The following is a 15337-nucleotide window of genomic DNA, read 5'->3' on the forward strand; positions in this document are numbered from 1 at the left end:
ACTTGAGTCTCACAATGACCCTAAGAGGCAGGTGATATTATTATTCCCATTTTACAAACGAGGAAACTGAGGCAAACAGAGGTCATCTAGTTGGCAAGGGTCTGAGGCTGGATTTGAACTCAAATCAGTCTTTGGTTAGAAGAGCCCAGGCCGAAGACTCTATCCACTGTATCACTGAGGTGCCTGAAGGGAGTCATGATGTAAAGCAGAATGGGGAGGGTCGAAGTGTCAATAAGATCTTAGATGATTCCTTTTAACACTTTGGAAGCCTCCATGTGAAGAGACCCTGAGGGCACTGAAATATTCCAGAACTGTAGGATCATCTGTTCAGAAGTAGAAAGAACTTTAAAGGACAGCTAGTTCAGGGGTTCTTCTATTTCAGGGGCCAATGGACATTAGCTTTAGGTTACTCTCATTATATGTAGCCCCTCTGCTCTGGTCCTATTTACGTGCTGCTAAATAGAGCTGGAGAAATCATAAAACAATGTTGCTTGGGTCCACTTCAAATTTATGTTATGTAATCTCAACTGGGACCTTACCGCACAAACAAGTAAATCCTTTTAAAACTCCCTAATTGTTTCTTATCCCACTCATCACAGCATCTCTTCCAACCTTCCTCTCTCTCCTCCTCAAGCTTCCATGGCATCCCTTCTCTCTACCCTCAGCTGAAGAGCTCACCTCCTACTTCATTAAAAAAAGAGAATGTTCTGCTGAGAGCTCCCTTTTCTCTCCTCCTCCTCCTCCTCCTCCTCATCTCCCATCACTCAGGCACCTTCCTCCACTATTTCCCCCTTCGCTCCTTCTTCTCAATAAGGCAAACCCTTCCAACCCCTCTACATGTATCCTTGATTCGCTTCTCTTTTGTCTTCTTCAGCAGACTTCCCCCTCAATCAACCCCACTCTTTATTTAATCTTTAATTTCTTTGTCTACTGATTCTTCTTTCTGCTGCTTACAATTATATCCATATCTTCTCCCATCCTGTAAAAACCCCTTTTTTCCCTTTGAATTCCCAGAGCCTGGTACAAAGCAAGGATGATTTGTCATTCAATGGACTGTCCTAGCTAGAAGAGTCATGTAAGTCTACTTCCCTCATTTTTATCCATGGAGAAACAGAGGCACACACAAGAGAGAATGTCAATCACCCACAGCCAGTTGGTTGTTGTCCTTTGTTCTCAAAGAGGACAAAAATGATACCAACCAGTGATATCTTTTGATGTCAGCACAAATTGGGTTTAAGAGAGGCAGAGTTGTAAGTAGCCATCAGTCTCATTCTCTCTTCTCTCTTCCCAAATCAACCAAGTCCAATGGCAAGACAAAAGTCAGGATGACTGGCAAGGGCTGTATGGCTTTAATTGTATGGTTGTCCTAAAATCCAGAGTTTGAAAACCTTTTGGAGGAATTTTTGGAGAAGAGACTCCCCAGTACCTTGAACCAAGAAGGTGAATTTTTTTTAAGAGGGTGCCATAGAGATGCCTGTGGAAACCACATGCTGTAGCAAGAGATCCAGAATGAACTGAGCTGTAGGGGGTTGAACACATTTATTCTACAAGTAAATTCTTATGCCAAAGGGGAATGCCCCCTAATTGGCTTTATTTTTGTCAATGTGTCTACCAATTATTTTTTGTTTTCTTTCTTTTTTATTTCCCTCTTGTTCCCAAGTTTCTGTAATTTCCCCTTAGAAAGGGCAATGTTTTATACACCTTTAGTGGGAGACTCCTTAGAGATATACATTGGTTATTTGAAATGATTCATTGGGTAGACTAGATATGTTAATATCGCAAGGCCCTCAATTGAGGAGATTTCAACATGCTCATCTCCCAATAGAATCACAGGGGGGATTGTGAGAAGGAAATTTGTATTTTAATTTGATCAATCAGATATTTGGACTTCCCTTTCATTTGTTTTGAATTTTGGTCCATCAGCAACCAGGGAATTGATCCCACAGGCAACCCCCCTGGGTGGTGCCAGGCTAATTGAGGAATTGTGATTGGTATCTGGGGAGTGATGTAAGAGAGCTAGTGGGTATAGTAAGGATTTATAAGATGAGACCCAGCAGGAAGCTTGGGGGGGTTCTTTTCTAAGGCTGAGGTTCAGAGATAGACACTGAGTCATTAGGGTCTGGATTATTAGGCTAGGACATTCTTCACTTCCTTTATATTTCTCTTCTATTTTCTTTTTCTTATCAATAAACCTAGCTATTAACAGTTTTGTGATTTGAGGGTTAATTATAATTTTGGTGACCACCCATTCTAACCATTACATGGCCAAGGACACAGTAGATGACCTTGTCTTCTCTGATGTCTGACTGAGCTCTAAGCACTCCACAATGCCTAAGGGCCATTGGAACAAACTGTTTTCATTGACCCATTTCATCTGGGGAAGTTTTCACATGCCTGGGATGGAAAACTCCCTGTCTCCCTAATGGGTTGGTAGCTTGTAAGTTGCCCTCCACCTGCTGAGATGGTTTACCAGGATGTAAGCTATTACATGAGCTTTCTGGAGCCACAGGTGAGAGTGGGGTGAGAGGTAGACCCCAAAGATGGATGAGGAGCCCTGAAAAGGGCCCAGCAAGCCCTCATACCAGAGATGTTAGCCTTCCCTGTACACCTCCACCACCCACCGTCCCCCAGCTGGTCAACAATAATCAGTGGATGAGCCCAGGTCCCCTGCCTGTGAGAGTGTGAGGGGAGGGAGTCACACAAATATTCTCTCTCTTCAAGGGCTGTCTTGTGGATGAGAGATCATCCTTGGACAGAACAATGGGGAGAAAAGCTACAAAGGGGCAAATTTAGACTTGACATCAGGAGAAACATCATAACAATCAGAGGTGACCCAAAAGGCAATGGGCTGAGTAGCACAATGGAGAGAGCTCCAGGCTTGGAATTGGGAAGTCCTGGATTAAAATCTGGCCTCAGACACTTCCTGGATGTGTGACCCTGGGCAAGTCACTTACACCCCCTTTGCCTAGCCCTTACTGCTCTTCCTTCAGACTTGATACTAAGAAAGTAAGGGTTAAAAAAAAGGTAATGGTTTGCCTTGGGAGGTGGTGGTTTCCCTCCTCCCTGAATATCTTCAAGGCAGAAGTTAGAAGACCATATGTGGGGTCTGCTGCATCCTATAAGCTCCCTTCCATTTATACATTCTGTCCCTCTGTGGCTCCTCTTCCCATGTCTGGAGCTGTTTAGCCCCCTAGGGGAGGGGGGAAGGGGCAAAGTGGTCCCAGCCTGGGGTTTGACACCTGCTCCATTCAGTATTTGAAGGGGGGGAGAAACAGGGAATGGAGCTCTCCCCTCCCCACCACACCACCCCCAGTCCAAAGAAGACCCTCCTTGCTAAGCTCCCAGCAGGGCAGCCTGCTAATGGGGATTCTGCCTTCAGATTTCAGCTGGAGCCAAACGGGTCAGGGAGCCTTGAGTGAATAATTGATGTTGCCTGTGGTAATGAGGATCCTGAGGAAATTTCAAAGTAAAAGACAGCCAAGCAGCCTTTGGTTTTGATGTCCCTGTGGCATGGAAGTTGCACACAGCCCCCAACCCAAACATAAGCTGTTCCCAAGAAGGAGCCCTGACTTTGCCACAAAGGTAACTGCTATGGTGGGTGTTCAAATAGGGAAATAGGAGAGGGCTTGGTCTTCCCGACTTCTTTAGCAGCTTGGGAATAATAATAATAATAACAATAACAACAATAATGATAATAATAATAATAATAGTAGCTTTGAGCTTGGGATTAGAGAATTGGATTTAAGACCCCAGCTTTGATGCTATTCCTTGTGTGACCTTGGGCAGGTCATTTCATCTCTTTGAGATTCCATTTCTTTCTCTGTTTCCCTCTATTTTTTATTTTTAGAATTAGAGTGGTAAGGGCTAGGCAATGGAGGTTAAGTGACTTGTCCAGGGTCATACAGCTAGGAAGTGTCTGAGGCCAGATTTGAACCCAGGAACTCTTGTCTCTAGGCCGGGCTGTCAACCCCTTGAGTCACCTAGCTGCCACATCTTCTTTATCTATTAAATGGGCAAAGTAATACCTTCCTTACCTACCTCAGAATTGTAAGGAAGGTATTTCTGTAAATTTTAAAGATCTACAGGAATGGGAATAATTCTTCTCCTTCTCCTTCTCCTCCCCCTCCTCTTCCTCCTTCTCCTTTTCTTTCAATATTGTATCTATTATTTTCTGGTAACTCAATTGTTTGCCTAAGTACAATTCATGGCTTGTATTCCAGGAGTTAGTGACGAGCACAGTGACTGCTCCTGATAGCCCCCCCAACTCCCTTTCCCCCCAAACCCTACCCTCTCTCAGAAGAGTCTTCTCCCACACACAGAGGGGTGAGGGCTGGAAATTTCAAGTGTTGTTCAGTTATTTTACAGTCATGTTCCAACTCTGTGACCACATTTGGGTTTTTTTGTTGTTTTTTTTGTGGCAAAGATACTGGAGTATTGTGCCATGCCCTTCAGCTCATTTTATAGATGAGGAAACTGAGGCAAAGAGGGTGAAAGTGACTTTCTCTGGGTCACACAGCTAGGAAGTATCTGAGACCAGATTTGAACTGAGGAACACCATCCATTGTGTCATCTAGCTGCCCCAGCAGTATTTTATGTACCACTCGGGGAAAAGTGGCTTTCCCTTGTTGTACTGACATAGAAGAGCTGCTCAGCTCTTCCCCTCCCCAACCTGGTGTGTGTGTGTGGTAACCCTCTTGTCCTACCGGCCAGAAAATAGAAGTCTAGAAAGGGAAACTGACTTGTCCAAGGCCCTTCAGGTATGGGATTTGAACCCATCTCTGACTCCAAATGGAAAGCTCTTTGTTCTAAGGTGGTGAGATGTTGCAGCTGATTTTATAAAGGCTGAGGCTGTAGTCAGAGGATTGGGTTCCAATCTGACTTTGGATACTTATTAGCCATGTAATCCTGGGCAAGTCATTCGAACTGTGGCTGACTCAGTTTCCTTAACTGTAAAATAAGAATAACAATAGCATCTAACTCTCAGGGTTGTTTTGAGCCTCAAATGAGATAATATTTATAAAATGCTTAGCACAGTGCCTGGCACAAAGTAAAGGATAGATGCTTCCGTCCCTCCCTCTCTTCTTTCCTTCCTTTCTTCTTTTCTTCCCTATCACAGGAAACTACTGGCCTGTACGCTAGTACTCTCCTCAGAGGAAATTATTGTCATCAGTCACTCTATATTTATTCTATTATATATAGGCTGTCATTGATTCACTCCTGGTTCCCTTGGTGACAAGAAATGATGACAGAAATGAGCTTCCTTTGGGAATTGGAGTGCTAGAGCAGGAAGCACACCTGACTGGGAGTTACGAGACTGGACTTCAGTTTCCAGGCCTCTCCTGAGCTTTCTGGGGGTTTTGGAGAATGCATCCCCCTTTTCTGAGCCTCAATTTCCTCTCCTATAAAATGGGAAAGATGGCCTTGATAATCTTTGAATTCCCTCCCAGCTTTGATATTTGAGGTTCTCAGTCCCTCTCAACTCTGACATTCTGGTTTCTAAGATCTCTTCCAACTGTGACATATATTGTAAGGGTCTTCCTAGCTCTGACATTCTATGTTCAATGGGCCATCCCTGTTCTGATGTTCTATGTTTGAAGACCCTTTCTTTACCTCTGACTTTTGGTGTCCTAAAGACCCCTTCCTAGCTCTGACATTCTGGGTTCTAAGATTCCTCCCAGCTCTGACATTCTCTGTTCTAAGCTTCCTCCAAGCTCTGACATTCTCTGTTCTAAGGTCTCTCCCAGCTCTGACATTCTCTGTTCTAAGGTCTCTCCCAGCTCTGACATCCTAGGTTCTAAGATTCCTCCCAGCTCCGACATTCTCTGTTCTAAGCTTCCTCCAAGCTCTGACATTCTGGGTTCTAAGATTCTTCCCAACTCTGACATTGTGGGTTCTAAGAGCCCATTGAGCCCTGACATTCTGTGCTCTAAGAGCCCTCTCAGCTCAAATTGGCTGTCTTCTAAGACCCTTCCCAGCTCTGAGATAGCCAATTCTAAAGGCTCTTCTCAATTTAGAACTCTATGGTTCTTTTATGATCACCACACAAGACCTCCTTCCATCAGCAGCTGTGGGGTCCCAGCACAGTTAGCTACTCAGCCTCACTCCAAATTCCAGTTCCCTCCTGCCAGGACTTTGCTGATCATTCTCTGTCTTGACTGGGCCCACCTAGGTGGATGCTAGTCATGTGTGTTGAAATCCATCAGGTTTTCTCTTTGAAGAGCAGAGCCTGGGCTTCTTCTGCCCACTGTAGGAGGCATCTCTGACACTTGGCAGGGTGGCAGGAGGAAGCATTTTGAACAGCTGAATATCTTGCCCATTAAAGAAAGAGGAATTTCTGCCAAAAAATCTGCATACACATACATATGTATACATAATCCCCTTCCGCCCCCACTGCACCTCAGAAGATGGAGAGTGCCAAAAATAAATTTTCTTTCTTTATCAGAAATGTCAGTTAGGGTCTGTATTAAACAAGTATTTTTTGAGATATGGAGGAGCTGACAGCAAAAATGGACCCATCTGATCTCTTAGAGATTAAGGCCTGGGGAGGGAGGCAGGTAGAGGACCCAGGTGGATGGATGAGCCATAGCCAGAGGGCCATTAGTCAGGCTCACAGCAATGAGGCATGAGAGATGTATCTTACTGGTCAGGCCGGGGCACCGGAACCCTCCAGAGCATGAAGGCCAGCAAAGTAGGCTGAAGGGTTGCTCCACCTGCCTCCTGAGTGGTCTTTTTAGATGGGTTTCCTTAGGCTTGGTGCTCAAGGAGAAGGGATCTCTGGGGAAGCCCCAGGAATGATGGCTTGGGTTTATCTGGAGAACCCCTGGCGTTGCCTTTATTGCCTCTCACATCTACACAGTTATCAAGTCCTACTGTTTCTTTAAAAAAATTCTACCTTCTGTCTTAGAATCAGTCCTGTGTATATCAGTTCTAAGGAAGAAGGTCTAGTAAGGGCTTAGGCAATGGGGGTTAAGGGACTTGCCCAGGGTCACACAGCTGGGAAATGTCTGAGGCCAAATTTGTACCCAGGACTTCCCATCTCCAGACCTGACTATTTTATTGAGTCACCCAGCTGCCCCTCTGTGGCAACTTTTGAATTCATTTCTTCCCTCCCTATTCTCACAGTTCCTATATTAGTCCAAGGACTCATTACCCATCTGGACTGGACTGATCACCTTCCTATTAAGTCTTCCTACCTTCACTTTCTTCCCATGACGACCCATCCTGTATATCAGTGTTGTCAAACTCAAATAGAAATGGATCCCTGCAGGCCACATATTGACTAAGAAAACCCACAAATGAACATTTTCAGTGTTGTATATTTCCCTATGACATCTGAAGCTGGTTCAGGCCACACGCAGGGACACCTCTTCAGCCTACCACTGCCTGAATAATCTTGTTCATGTGTGGATCTGGCCATGCTAATCCTCGACCCCAAACTCTGTAGTAGTAGTTCTCTATTGCTCACCAAACAAAAGTCCAGGTTCATTGGCTCAACATTCAGTGTTCTCCACAACCTTCCAATCTTGCCTCATTCTTTCTCTAGGCTACAATCCAACTGTCTCTTTTGAATACACTCTGCACATTTCTGCACTTGTCTCTTCTCAGTGCCTTGTTGCCAATGCCTAGAATGTCAGTCTTCTGCCTGTTGAAATCATTCCCATCACTTAAATCCCAATTCCTAGGTCATTTCCTCCAGGTTACCTTCCCCATTGCCCTTTACATCCAGCAACTAGTGATGATAATTTCCTCCTTTTTTACTTTGGGGCCTGAATTCCAACTTTGTCACTCAATTGAAACTGCTCTCTTCAAAGCTACTGGTGATCTCTTGGCTGCCAAATATAATGAACTTTTCTTAGTCATTCTCCTTTTTGACCTTGCTAAAGCATTTGACACTTGATCATCTCCTGGATGTTTTCTCTCTGAGTTCTTGTGACTCTCCTCCTTCTCTTTCTCCTCCTCCTCCTCCTCCTTTCTTCCTTCTCCTCCTTCTCCTTCTCTCCTTCTTTTTTCCTTCTCCTTCTCCTCCTCCTTCTCCTTCTCCTCCCTTTCTCCTCCTCTTCCTTCTCCTCCTCCTCCTTTTTTCCTCCTCCTCCTCCTTTTCTCCTTCTTTTTTCCTTCTCCTCCTCTTCCTCCCCCTTCTCCTCCTTTTCTCCTTCTCTTCCTTCTCTTCTTCCTCTTCCTCCTCCTCCTCCTTGACATCTCTTTGCATCTTGGTCTCTGTTTTCCTGTATTTGTCTTGGTCAGACTTTCTCAGTTATCTTTGCTGGACCTTCAGCCAAATCCTGATCCAAAACTGTGGATGTCCCCCAAAGCTCATTCCTGGTGCCTCTTCTCTTCCCTCTCTCTTCTTCACTTGGCAGCCTCATCCCCATGGATTTAACCAACATTTCTATAGAGATGACTCCCAGATTTCTGGGCCTGCTGGCTCCTCCAGTGATTATGTGTTGACTTATATTTTACAAGAATGCAAATTCCTTGAGGGCAGAAGCTATTTCACTTTTGTCTTCACCTCTCCAGCTTCCAGCATGGTGCCTGCCACAAAGTAGGTGCTTACTAAAGGCTTTTCCTTTAAACCCGCCTTCTCCTTCCTCATTTTGTTGTCATGTCACAGAGTCACACTCATTTCAGTCACATCTGACTCTTTGGGACTCCATTTGGGGTTTTCTGGCAAAGATGCTGCAGAGGTTTGCCATTTCCTTCTTTAGATCATGGGAGAACTAGATAGCATTATAGTGCACAGAGCACCGGCACTGCAGTCAGGAAGAATCCTTCCTGAGTTCAAATCTGGCCTCAGACATTTAATAGCTATGGGACCTGGACAAGTCACTTAACCTAATTCCTCATCTCATAGGGGAAGGGGCAGTTTGGGGTAGTGGAGAGAATGCTGGCCTCAGAGCCAGGAAAACCTGGGTTCAGGGTCACTTTTAACACATATGGGCTGTGTGATGCTGGGCAAATCACATATCTTCTCAGCATTCTAGGAACTTCTCTAAGATCACAAGTTACAGAGAATAATAATAATAGCCAACATTTATATAGCACTTACTTTGTGCCAAGCACTGGTCCTAATGATGACTCTGGGAGGTAGGTGTTATTATTACCCTTATTTTATAAAGGAAGAAATGCAGGCAAATGGAGGTCAAGTGACTTGTCCAAGGTCACACAGCTAGTATCAGAGGTCAGATTTGAGCCCAAGTCTTTCTGATTCCTAACCTGCATTAATAGAAGATGTTTCCTTATCTGAGAATTCTCTAGACCAGCAAAGTCTCAGATGTAATCTTTCTCTCTCATGGATTAGAGCAGGAAGGGACCTCAGAGGTCATCAAATCCAACTTCATAATTTTATTTTTATTTTTTGGAACCTTTACCTTCCATCTTAGAATCAATATTGGCTCCAAGGCAAAAGAGCAGTAAGGGCTGGTCAATGGGGATTAAATGATGTGTCCAGAGTCATATAGCTAGGAAGTATCTGAGGTCAGATTTGAACCCAGGACCTCCTGTCTCTAGGTCTGGCTCTCAATCCACTGAGCCACCTAGCTGTCCCCCTAATGATTTTAGAAATGAGAAAACTGAGGATCAGAGAGATTAAATTATTTGCCCAGGGTTGTCCAGTGGATAAGAAGTATGTGTAGAAAAATTCACACCTGGGTCTTCCCAATTCTAGGTCCAATGTTCTATCCATTCTATCATCAGCCCATTTTATACCTGTGTCTTATGAGACTACGAATTCCTTGAGAATAGTGGGAGGCGGTTCAGCACTGTGGACAGAGGTCAAGTGGCCCTAGGTTCAAAATTCATCTCTGATGTTTATAAGCTGTATGTCCACAGAGAAATTACTGAACCTCTGTGAGCCTTGGTTTCCCCATATGTAAAGTGGCATTCATAATAGCTATGGTAGTAGCTGCCAGGATTGTTATGAAACTCAAATGAGATGATATATGTAAAGCTCTTTGCAAACCATGAAATGCTAAATAAATGTCAGTTTCTATTATTATAATCTACCTTTGTATCCTCAGCATGGAGCACAGGGCTTTGTCCATAGCCTTATAAATGCCTGTTGATTTGCATTGAGTTGAGGGCCCCACCAAGGAAATCATAAATCAGACAGTAAGAAATGTTAATGCTACCTCCCCTTCCCCCTGCCCAACAGACACATCACAGTTGAATTCATCTTCCCCGATGCTGCTTTTGTCTCTGTTGGCCACAGCAAGAGAAGAGGCTGGCATTATCTAGCATTTCTGCCAAAGGTTTCAGTGGAAAACAACAACTCTTTTGTTTATAGAACTTTAAGATCCCCAAAGAATTTCCCTCATAACAACCCAGGGCTGGTAGAAATAGAATATCTCTCATATTGCAGTGGGGAAACTGAGGCATAGAGATGTTGAAAGGACTTCCCCAGTTTTCTATAGTCAGAAAAGGTAGGATTGGGGGTGTCTCCATGGTACAAATTAGATAGGCAACTGGAGATTGATGCTACTATTAGCATCATTAACTCTCCAGGGATCACAAAGTCACAGACATTAAATGGATTTCTCAGCAGGAGAAATCCTAACCAATGGACTGGTGTCAGTAGCAGCCCTCACAGACTCTGGGCCATGGCTCTGTACCTCCAAACTTTCAATTCTGCTTTTTCCACAAGCATTTGACAGCTCCATGAACCTCTGCTCCATATGGGGAAATAGAGCCCTGGGGCAGAGGTGGAAAGATAAAGATGGGGCATGTTGGTAGCTATTAAGAAGACATTAGGAACATGTATCTGTTTTTTTTAAAACAGTGAATATTTCTCTATAAGTCCCTCTAGAATCCTTAACTCCCTCCTCATTCCTATGGCTACCATCCCAGTCGAAGTACTTCTGCCTGGATTTCTGTAATAGAGTCTCCTGAATTGTCCCCCCTGCTTCCAAATTTCTACTGTTCCAATGAATTCTGCACAGAGAGATACAGAGGTGCTCATGCTCCCATCCTTCTTAAAATCTTCAAGGACTGGGGGCAGCTGGATAGCTCAGTGCATGGAGAGCCAAGCCTAGAGATGAGAGGTCCTAGGTTCAAATCTGACCTCAGATACTTCCCAGCTGTGTGACCCTGGGCAAGTCACTTCACCCCCATTGCCTAGCCCTTACCACTCTTCTGTCTTGGAGCCAATACATAGTATTGACATAGTATTGGCTCCAAGACAGAAGGTAGGGGTTTAAAAAATCTTCAGGGACTCCCTAATATCTGCAAATTAGTAAACTGATCATTCATTAGTCAAAGGACATTAAATTCATTTTCTACAAGCTAAAGTCCATATTCCTTTCCATGTTTCCAAATTCCCAAGTCCTATACAATATAGAACCATTCCACCTTTCCAAATGTGTCTCACTTCTCCTTTTCCCTCTCCCTCTGCTCCAATCAAACTGAATGAACCACTGGCCATTCATGATGGGTTCCATCCATTATGGTATCCCACCTTCCTATCTTTGCTACATCAACACTAGCATCTTCTCTTTAATCTCCAGTCTTTAATACTTAACTCAACTTCTGCCTCTTTGAGGATCCATCCCTGATCTCGCTCATCAGAGGTATTATTTTCCTTCTTGTCCTTCTATTTGTATCTTTCTTATGTACCCATAGACTGTCCTGTGTTGTATTATAGTTATGGGTACTGTGTTGTGTTTGCCTAGTAGATTCAAATGTCTTTCATTCACCCAACTGACATGTATGCATCGCCCACTGGATGCAAGGCACTGTGCGAGGCTCTGAAGGTACAAAGAGGTCTATGACCCAGGTTGTTGGCTCACCAGGGGTAGACAATCTTCTTTTTTCCATTTTTATTTTATTTTTTTCCAGTTGAATACAGACAATCTTTCTTAAGCATGATTGGATCCCTTAGTGCCCAGAACAGTTCACATCAATAAACATTTGTAAACTTATTCTATTCAAATGCTATACTCTGCATAGAGTAGGCACTCAATACACTTCTATGGACTTGAATGGAATGATTAGCAGAGAAGCCGTCCAACCCAAGAGGGCCCAGGGTCCTTTCTAGTCTGGAAAGAACAGAATTAGTCTTTGGGGTTGGGTGACTTGTTAAAAAAAGGTTTCTCGGGGCAGCTAGATGACTCATTGGATTGAAAGGCAGGCTTGGAGATGGATTCAAATTAAGCCTCAGATATGGGACCCTAGGCTGTGTGACCCTGGGCAAGTCACTTAACCTGGTTGCCTATGCCCTTATTGTTCTTTGACCTTGGAACCGATACTCAGTATAAATTTTAAATCAGATGGAAAGGGCTTAAAAATGAAAATGAATAAATAAATAAATAAAACGAGTCCACTACAGGCCTCCTTACTTCCACTTTGGAAGCTGGCTGCTAGCTGTCATGGAAAGGGGGAGAGATGAGCCATGACTACCCTTCTAAGCCACTTTGCTTCAGCCCATTTCTCCCTATAGCTAACTCTGATCTGTGGCATGAGGGGGGACAGACCCCAGGAGAAGAAGATAGCCAATGCCAGCCCTGGCAGATGGCTCCTACCTCCCAAAGTTCACCATCCCCCGGGGAATTCCAGTGGGGGTGTTGAAGGCTGGCAAGAGCTTCTCTCCGAGTCTGATGACCTTCTCTCTGAACACCTGCAAAAGAAGGTTTAAGATGGCTTGTTGAACCATAGACTTAGCAGGATTAGCTCACTGGTCTGGAATATGTCTGAGGCTGAATGAATTTACTCCTAAGCCTTTGAGTGCCAGAGATAAAGAGCCCCTTGAAGGAATGATAAAATATGGCAGTTATCTACAGACAGGTGGTCTACAGCACCCTATGGCAGGGAAATAATAATAAGAATCATGGCAGGTTTTTATGTAGAATTTTTGGGTTTGCAAAGTGCTTTACGTAGATTAGCTCATCTGAGACTCACAAGAACCCTGAGAGGTGGGTACTACCTGCCTAGCATTTTACAAATGACATAATAGTTGTAAAGCTCTTGGTGTAGTGCCTGGCACATAGTAGGTGCTCTATAAATGCTTATCTTCTTCTTTTCCTTATCAGGAAATGGACATTCAGAAAGGTTAGGTGATTTATCAATAGTCTCACAGCTGATGTCAGGAGCAGAATTAGAAGCCACATATTCATGCCTCCAAGTCCATTACTCTTTCCCTTTCCATGCCTTTCTGGGACATTATACTGTACTGCATCGCCAAGGGAATGTTCTAAACCTGAAATAATGAACAGTTGGATAATCTTGGGGACTCTGGATTATGTACTGGAGACTTTCTTGTTAGTTTATTTGATAAAACCCTTATCGTTGTTCTTAGAGTAAATACCATGTATTGGTTCTAAGGCAGAAGAGCAGTAAGGGTTAGGCAACGGGGGTTAAGTGACTTGCCCAGGATCACCCAGCTAGAAAGTGTCTGAGGCCATACTTGAACCCAGGACCTCCTGTCTCCAGACCTGGTTCTTTATATACTGAATCACCCAGATTCCCCTTTGTGCTGGGGACTTTCTAATCATTTCCGGATGTCACACACACCTCTCCCCTCCTCAAAATTACAACCATTTTACAAAGATCTCCCTCCAAAGCAGGTAGTACAAGTATTGTTATTCAATCAATCAAAACATTCCCATTCTACAGAAGTTAAGGCTAGAGGGGGTGGAGTAAGGTAGCTAACAAGGGTTTGAGCTAGCATTCCAACCCAAGTCTCCTGACTGTGAGTGCCCTTTCTACTCCATTGGGTGGCCCTGCTCAGAACAAGTTATGAGGTAGCCTGGTTGAGAGGCCAATTGGAGAGATTTCATTTACTTAGCTTCTCATCTCTCCTATTCTTTAAGAGATTACTAACAATGAAAGCTTCTCAAGGCTTTATCTAGCACTTTCAGATTTAGGGGAAGTCTTTAGAGTCAATGAAAAATTCTCCTTTCTTTTATTTTTTAACTTAAGACTTTTTTATTACACACAGAACAATTTTCGACAATTGATTTCTGACAATTTTTGATGCAAAACATTTTACAAAGATCATGAATGGAACAGATATGAAAGGAATCTCAGAGGCCATCTAGTCTGACTCCTTCATTGAGGAAACTAACTGAGACCCAGAGAAATTAAGCAACAAATATCAGAAGCAGGATTTGAACCCAAGTTCTCTCACTCCAGAATCAGTGATTTCTCCCCCACTAGTTGATCTTCACAATAACCCTGTGAAGTAGGTGCTACTCTTCAGCTCCATTTAACAGATGCAAATACTGAAGCTTAGAGAAATTAAATGACTCTCTTGTAATCACACAGCCCTGAAGCTGGACTTGAGCCCAGGTCTCTCCTAACACCAAGTCCAACACTTTCTACTACAGTGTTCTGGAATGTATTAGCATGGGAACAGGATGTTTTTTAATTTATTTGGCTTATGAGCAAGGGTGGACTGCTAAACACAGACCATCTCTTTCCCTTCTTTGAGGGCATTCTATTTCACTTGGGAGTCATTTATATATGTGGAACTCCAATGACATTCATGCTCTTCTCTGATGTCTCCATGTAGCACAGAGTCTCTAAAGTTGTGCCAGCAAAGCACAAACTCTTATGCCCCTTACCAAGATGGAAAGACTGAGACAACAGGCTTGAGAATGGACTGGAGCCAGCTTAGGGCCAAGAGGTGGCTCAGCACTACAATTTTGTCCTAGGGGTTACTTTTTCCCCCAGCTATAGCAGCCTGTAAAATCACTGCCTAAATTGCCTTGATCTATGAGGACTGCAATATGCATTGGGAGTAACAGTCCGCTTGGAGAAAGGAGAGCTAAATTCTCAAAATATAGGAAGTATGTCTTCCCCCTTACCAGATTATGTGCTCCACTGAACCAGGGGCCCTGCCATGTTTCATCTTTGTATGTCCCCCAAAGTGCACAGAGTAGGCGCTTAATAAACCAGCAATGGATTAAATTGGACTTGAAGCAGCTGAGCCCCTGGGGCTTCAACATGAGTCTATGGAAGAGAAATAGTCTCTTCCTGTTGCCTGTCTAATGTTTCTATTTGTAAAGGGGCAGGGGTTGTAACTCAGTTTTTCCTGGCACCTACTCACACCAGGATCTGCCTGGAGAGTACAAACAGTGCTAAACTTGGAGACATGGCTATAAATGTTAATCTTAACCTGGAAGCTAGGTGGCTCAGTGGATAGAGGGCGAGAAATGGTGTCAGGAAGATCTGGCCCCAGATACTTACTAGCTGTGGGATCATTAGCAAGTCACTTAATCTCAGTCTGCCTCAGTTTCCTCAACTGTAAAACAGGAATAATAATAGCACCTATCTCCCAGGATTGCTATATGGATCAAATGAGATAGCAGTTGTAAAACACTTAGCATAGTGCCTGGCACATAGTAGG

General features: G+C 43.8%; 1 protein-coding gene across 2 annotated transcripts in view; it reads right to left on the bottom strand.

The window, feature by feature from the left end:
- Window positions 1-15337, bottom strand: part of MAN1C1 (mannosidase alpha class 1C member 1) — a 352377-nt gene that overhangs the window by 39394 nt on the left and 297646 nt on the right. For both annotated transcript variants that reach the window (XM_056795520.1, XM_056795521.1), the window contains exon 5: window positions 12513-12607. In XM_056795520.1, coding sequence (XP_056651498.1) covers window positions 12513-12607 — 95 coding nt within the window. The remainder of the gene's footprint in view (window positions 1-12512; window positions 12608-15337) is intronic.

Source organism: Monodelphis domestica, chromosome 4, assembly GCF_027887165.1.
Source record: "Monodelphis domestica isolate mMonDom1 chromosome 4, mMonDom1.pri, whole genome shotgun sequence".
Lineage (NCBI taxonomy): Eukaryota > Metazoa > Chordata > Mammalia > Didelphimorphia > Didelphidae > Monodelphis > Monodelphis domestica.